General features: G+C 36.1%; 1 protein-coding gene across 2 annotated transcripts in view; it reads right to left on the bottom strand.

Moving 5' to 3' along the window:
* The window catches only part of LOC101861483 (REST corepressor 3), a 13,054-nt gene extending 6,937 nt beyond the window's left edge, over window positions 1–6,117 (bottom strand). Inside the window, exons 1-5 of one of the 2 annotated variants that reach the window (XM_013087057.2) lie at window positions 5,854–6,117; window positions 5,568–5,624; window positions 4,399–4,470; window positions 3,875–3,927; window positions 2,871–3,032 (exon numbers count right to left, since the gene is read on the bottom strand). In XM_013087057.2, the coding sequence (XP_012942511.1) occupies window positions 2,871–3,032; window positions 3,875–3,927; window positions 4,399–4,470; window positions 5,568–5,624; window positions 5,854–5,950 (441 nt within the window). In that variant the 5' untranslated portion in view covers window positions 5,951–6,117. The remainder of the gene's footprint in view (window positions 1–2,870; window positions 3,033–3,874; window positions 3,928–4,398; window positions 4,471–5,567; window positions 5,625–5,853) is intronic. The other variant, XM_005090633.3, reaches the window with a different exon arrangement.
* Window positions 6,118–6,677: the final 560 nt, after the last annotated feature.

Raw genomic sequence — 6,677 nt, 5'->3', positions numbered from 1 at the left:
AAAAATTTTGAACAAAGTTTGGACATTCAAGTGCTCATATCTTTCACTTAGACATCTCACTCAGGAAGTGAGCCTTGTTGCTTTACAACATAAGTTTTCTTTACACTTTGACCATAGCAAGTGAGATGAACATACCATCCTTAGATAGCTAAAGTACATGGTTACTTTAATGCCTTTTTTGTAAAACCATTTTTCAGAGCGCTTTAGCATGCCTCCATTTCTAAAATCAATCATCTTAGTCTTTTCCAAATTTACATACAGTCCCCACTGGTTACAATACTTCTCCAAACAATTGATCTTCCTTTGCATGTCTACACTATTGTCTGAAAATAAGCACATGTCATCTGAGTACATTAAATTGCGAGTTTGTTCATCCTTGCTTAATAGCTCAACTCCTTTAACAGCACTGTTTTTCAACATCAATTCAAATTCAGAAACATAAATATTGAACAAAAGTGGGCTAAGAATACATCCTTGACGAACACCCGACAAGCCATTAAAATATTCCGTAATTTCATGCCGGCCAGTACGGACAGAGCACATAACTTCCGAGTACATACTTTGTAGTAATATTCACATTTTCCCTCTCAGGCTTCTTTTCCTCAAGACTGCCCACAGTTTTTCATGGGGGACGCAGTCAAATGCTTTTGAAAAATCAAAAAAAAAATACATAGAAGCGTCCACGTTTCTTTTAAAGGTGCTTTTGGACTATTGATTGAATCGAGAAGATATGATCGATAGTGCTATAACCTTTACGAAATCCTGCTTGCGATTCTGGAATTACATTAGTCTGCTCGGCCCATTCCGCGAGTATTGAATGCACTATACTGGACATTATCTTGGATATGATATTTAGAAGTGCAATGCCCCTGTAGTTGTTTGAATCTGAAGTACTACTTTTCTTGAGGAGAGGATGTATTAGGGCTTGACACCACATTTTTGGGTACTTCCCTGTGTTAAAAATGGCATTAAACAACAAACACGTGTATATTATCAAGGAAGGACATGCATTCGAATAGAATTCAGGACCAATCTCGTCACATCCGCTAGCCTTTCCTTTGTTCAGTTTTCTCAGAACGCTTTGAACTTTAGAAGTTTATATTTCTTTATCATACAAGTAAACATTTGTGTCTAAATCCTCATTTGTTGAAACTACTTCATGATCAACTTGTGTCTGTAATAAATCCTCTGATGATTCATTATTTCTGAGATTTAGTAAGTCTTTAAAATGAGAATAAAATTGCTCTGGTGTGGCCTTAGCCGCATTAAATAAATCATGAGAAAGAGAGAGAGAAAGAGAGAGAGAGAGAGAGAGAGAGAGAGAGAGAGAGAGAGAGAGAGAGAGAGAGAGAGAGAGAGAGAGGGGGGGGGGGGGGGAGAAGGGTGGGGATGGGGAGCGTCTTTTGGGGCCAACCTTAAACTGAATCATCATGGCAAGTACTGTTAATGCACTATTATAATGAAATATTAACCCCATATAAAAAAATAGACTCTCTCTGGTACATGTATGCCTGTCATAAAGTTGTTTTCCCCCCTTTGTCATGTCCTGTGCTATTATAATTATAACTCACTTCTTGTAAACCTTCCATCTGAGACTGCAGCTGCTCTGAGACCCGTATGTCTGCAATGCTAATTTTAAGGAACACGTAAGACAGTTCTTGATGAAGCTTCACTGGCTCCTTAAATTTGACAGCTTACTCCAACATTACAGAGCTGTATATCACATTTATTCACTCTATTGTTCTATTACACTAACGATTCATGGTTATTTGCTGCCTCCCATCACATCCTTTCTGGTCAAGCAATTATTACAGCATTAAAAAATAGTGCACAGCAGATGCAATAAATAAAGGGAGAAAGGATTGGGGGAGGGGGGGGGGGAGAGTAAGAAACTTTACTCTTTTGCGCTAGGTTTTGAGGAGCTCCAAGACAAGAGACTTACGGGAGGCTCCAACATTGTCAAAATTTCAAGGAAACTTGAACACGCATCGGTACAAATTAATCTAGTTCGGGCCTTTTGCGATCTTTGAATCCCAGTACGGATGAGCTGCAGCTTTGTCTCTCCAGTTATAGTTTTACACGATATTATATCTACTTCTGTGCCTGAACATTGTTGCTTAGTGTAGGTCTAATAGTCTGAATTGTACTCATTTAAAAAACTGAGTGCGGCAACTTTCGAACCACGTAAGCTATCCTGTATTTTGAAAGTTTACCGATTTTGGCACCAGAATCATACCATGATATACTTTTGTTCCACTATCTATGTAGTTTCTTTCGTAAATTAAAAAGAAAACAAAACAAAAAAACAAAAAGAACCAACAACAACCCAAAGTTATGTAGCTTTTGGCCCCAACTTGATACCGATGCACTCACATCCCATGTCACCTCTACCCCTCCCCTCTCTCTTCCCAAATCCCCCTTCCCCCAAGCTATTTTAATGACATAACAAAAAGAAAAACCTAACGCCTTCCGTTGCAAAATAAGGCTTGTTTTTAAGTAAAATGAATGTGCCTTAAATCGTGCACTAGAGACAACACACTTTATAAGTAAGCCAGACCTAGCTACAGGTATGTAAATCAACACAAAGCATGACATCCCCCTTCCCCCCCCAAAATCAAGTTCTCATTAAATATGGATGGTAATTGATTTTTCAGGTGATTGGTCAAAGTAGGGAACTGACCATTGTAAGAGAAAAATTCATCAAATTTTTTAAAAAAGGAAATCCCACAAAAACTATTAATTACATGAATCTGGAACGAAACCAACAAATTAAGTCACTTAGGCGATTGTTCTAGTCTTGAAACATAACATCAGTACGAAAATGTTCATTGTTTGTTCCAAATAGCGATGGTACAGTGAGATGAACATACCATCTGCTTGATACGATGAAAACTTTTCCCATGGAATCCGAAAGCTTGCTCAAACAAAACTTTATCCTCCACAGACCATTCGTCAGGAAAAGGAGTAAAGTTTGGAAGGTCTGACAGAGCTCTGTCAATATTGTGCTTGTGCCAAAACAACATTCCAAGAGCCTGGGGGGAAAAAAAGGGAAAATACTATGCAAAAAAAAAACCCACCAACATCATAACAAAAAAACAACCCATTTTTAATACCTTAGAGCCTTAGAAAAAGATCAGCATAGAAGCAACATTCCATCAAAAGCAATTTATATCTCATATTTTGATTGGTTTTATCAATTTGAGCTCTACATACTACATAATACTTTGGTGTTTCATCCGCATAATGTGACCTGTCTTTAAAGTCATTATACTGCTGTGTGGACTTTTCATGAAGTTAAAGGGGAGATAATTCGAGAAACACTGGGTAAATGGTATATTATATAAGTAGTTATTCCCCCTGTTTTTTTCTGCCAGTCGCTTTTAATATTTATTTTATTGGTTATGTTTGGCAAGAGTTTTATGGTGACCGAAACTGCATAAAGTCATAATTGAGGGCTTTGAGAGTTTGGGTTTGTGGTTGGGCTTTTCTTTTTCTACTCTCTTTTCAGTTTGTAGTACCAATTTCACATTTCATGAAAATGTCACCCTGGCCATTGGAAGGTTTATTATTGTAGAGTATGATTTGTCCACACAAAAATTTTACATCGTTTTTCCTCCACATGGCTACATGAAAGTTAATTTACTCCTGAACAAAGCAAAGTAAAACCAAAAATCTTTCAAATTACAATTACCAACCTTTGAAAATACAATTACCATATGATAATGGACACGAACAACCCTGCAACAATCTCTCATTTCATAGCTGCCTCGTATTCCATCAACTACTAAAATGTGGATTTAACCTTTTTGTTGCCCTCAAAATACCAAGCAAAACATCTTGTTTAAAGAGTAAAAAGAAAAAATTGTTTACGTACCTGCTCCATATTGTAATCATGAAGATCCTTAGCAATGCGAATGTATTCATCCACTGCAAGACAAGAAAAAAAAGCATCGTCACATTATAATTTGACATTTGATTAACTTTTAACAAGCTCCAAAACTGCACAGGAATGAAACATGGAAAGATAAAATGTTTAAAAATCAAGGATTGCTTAAAAATGTATTGACAACGACATATTTGTAACACTATACCACGTCATGTTTCTTCTCAGTCATATTGTTCAGTCTAGGGGCATTTGCAAGATATTTTGCATCTCTCTATAAAAACAAGGGACCAAAAAAAAAAAAAAAATTTTTTTTCAATGTTAACGTTCTAAAAATCAATAACAGCCTCGTTACACACAAAAAAATGACATTTCTCCTTTAAGAAAAACAAAATATTGAGGATCTAAAATATTCTAGATCTTGACCTAGTCTTTGAAAGTGGATGATTTTACAAGTCATTGCATTAAAACAAGTAGTAGCCTACATTATTGCATCACCAGTTTGAAAAACTTACCCTTAGCATCAGACAAATTTGGAGAGGGGGCCCATACTAACATGGCTTCAGGTTTTCCATCATACTTGGACTCTGGAAAAGAATAAAAAATTACAGGATCTGCTAGGAATTTAAGGTTTTTATCGAGGCCCTCATCATTTTATTAAAAAAAACAATTTCTTCGTATTAAAGGCCTGCTATCTGTATTTGCCTTTTCCATCAATAACTAAACAGTCCTTTCATGGGGGGAGGGGTCAATATGTCTGATATTGAAATTGTTAGAAAAATTGGACGTAAACAAATTTAAAGTCAAGAGGCACTTGTATGTGTTTCTTTATCAAAGTAAATATTTATGGTTACAAAAAATTTGCAGGAGTAACTTTTAATTTTTTTAATTTATTAATTTATTGAATTAATTTTTCTTCATTTTTTATTTTTTTTTTGGGGGGGGGGGGTGCCCCATGTGTAAAGTATAGTAGATCTAGCTCAGACTTTTTTTTAGGGCAAGAGCATCAATAAAACAATGCTTATTTTAGATTAACAAACCAAACATATCGACATGCTACGGAAAAAGTACAGAAATTACAATTAACAGCATCTTTATTGTATAGATTTGTACAGTTGAACCTAATCACTTTTCGGTATTCTTTTACTTTCCCTCCCGTTTCACATTCAACCAGTTGTCCATTTTCTAAATATTTGATTTTTCTTAAAAACGAGCTAGATCTATATTACACTAGATCTAGATCTATAAGGAGGGCTGCTGCCCCCCCACCCCCCCACCCCCAGGGAGTGGGCTAAAAAAAAAATCTAGGGTGTTAGGCCTACCCTACAGGAGGGCATGCCCCCCTTTTTTAACCCATAATTTGATATTTTAGCCTACAGTTTGGTTGTGTGATCTGCAGCAAACAATAGATCTAAATTGACTAAATACTGTCGCTGTCGTAGTTTCTTGATCCCTGAAATAAGTTGAAGCAGTAGTGCATTAAGTGCGGTAAAAATTTACTCACTTTTCTCCAAACACACATGCATAAAAAATACGAGGCCTAAAAAATACATACCAAAAAAAACCCCAACGTACAACTTGGGGCAGGATTTTGTAAGGAAAATAAAGTCATGAAGTGTGTGGGGGGAGGGTGCGCTTCTTTTTTAGGGGGGGGGTGCCTCAAGAAAGGTAACTTCTATCTCACCTGGGGTACATTCTGGGATATCCGCTTGATATTCATCCCCAATGCGCATTCCGCTCTCTGAAAACGCGAAGAATACAAATTCAAACACAAACATAAAAAGAACCAAATTCAACACACACCAAGAAAGTGATTCCATTTTTCATTTTATCCCTATCTTTTATGTTCAAAATAAACCAGGCAATCAATCAAATCTCTTTTGAAATACCGAGAACCTGTAATGAAATGTGTGACGTGAGGTACTGTTGTGGTTAGCTTGAAAACTTCTAATAAAACCAATCCAACTCACCCTGGTCCGACTCATCACTGCTATCGTCTGATTGCGAACTGGCATCTCTAGAAGGACGTCCATTCCTATAGTTCTCTCCATTCTTATCCGAAAGCATTATAATTGACTGCTCACAGCTTTTTTCTTCACACCATCAACCAATTTATGAAATTAATATCCAATTCGTCGCTCCCTGTCACCACGCGAACAACACAGAGCGGCTGTAGAGACCGCACAACAGCTTGCAGTTTGAGACGCCGAAATGATAAATAGGTCTACATTTTGTATTAATTATCATTAATGCAGCTTTATACAACAATTATCTCTGTAAATTCATACTCTTTATGTTCTATTAGATTTTTTGGGATATATTAATTAAAGATTAGTTGCTTTTTTAGAACATGACAAAATTAGATCTTTCTGTACATATTTATACGCCATATTTTGAGCCCTAATTTTGCAAACAACGATCAAAACACAAGCGATTGTTGTTTTCACACGTAGTGGTTAATTTTCGGGAATTACACGAGACTGATGCGATTGGTGTAGAAATATAACAAATATTTGATATGAAAAATATGTTCTTGTTTGCTAATTATGAATCTAAGCGTTAGCATGTCGTCTTTATCCATCTTCCATGGTTTGTGTCGCACAAGGGATTCCATAATTTCTTACATTGAGATCAAATTTTCTCTCCTTTCTCCTTAATTTACTTTAAAATCATAATATTCTGATACAAATATGATGGATCTTATTAGTAGTAATAAAACAAATCATTTGAATAGTAAATTGGGAAATCTATTCCTTTAGGTGTTGATATTCTCAAAAGTAACCATTGTAGGTTT

This window comes from Aplysia californica, unplaced genomic scaffold (assembly GCF_000002075.1).
Source record: "Aplysia californica isolate F4 #8 unplaced genomic scaffold, AplCal3.0 scaffold00020, whole genome shotgun sequence".
Classification (NCBI taxonomy): domain Eukaryota; kingdom Metazoa; phylum Mollusca; class Gastropoda; order Aplysiida; family Aplysiidae; genus Aplysia; species Aplysia californica.
Note: the sequence above shows the minus strand (reverse complement) of the source record. Positions and strands in the feature narration are given on the sequence as shown.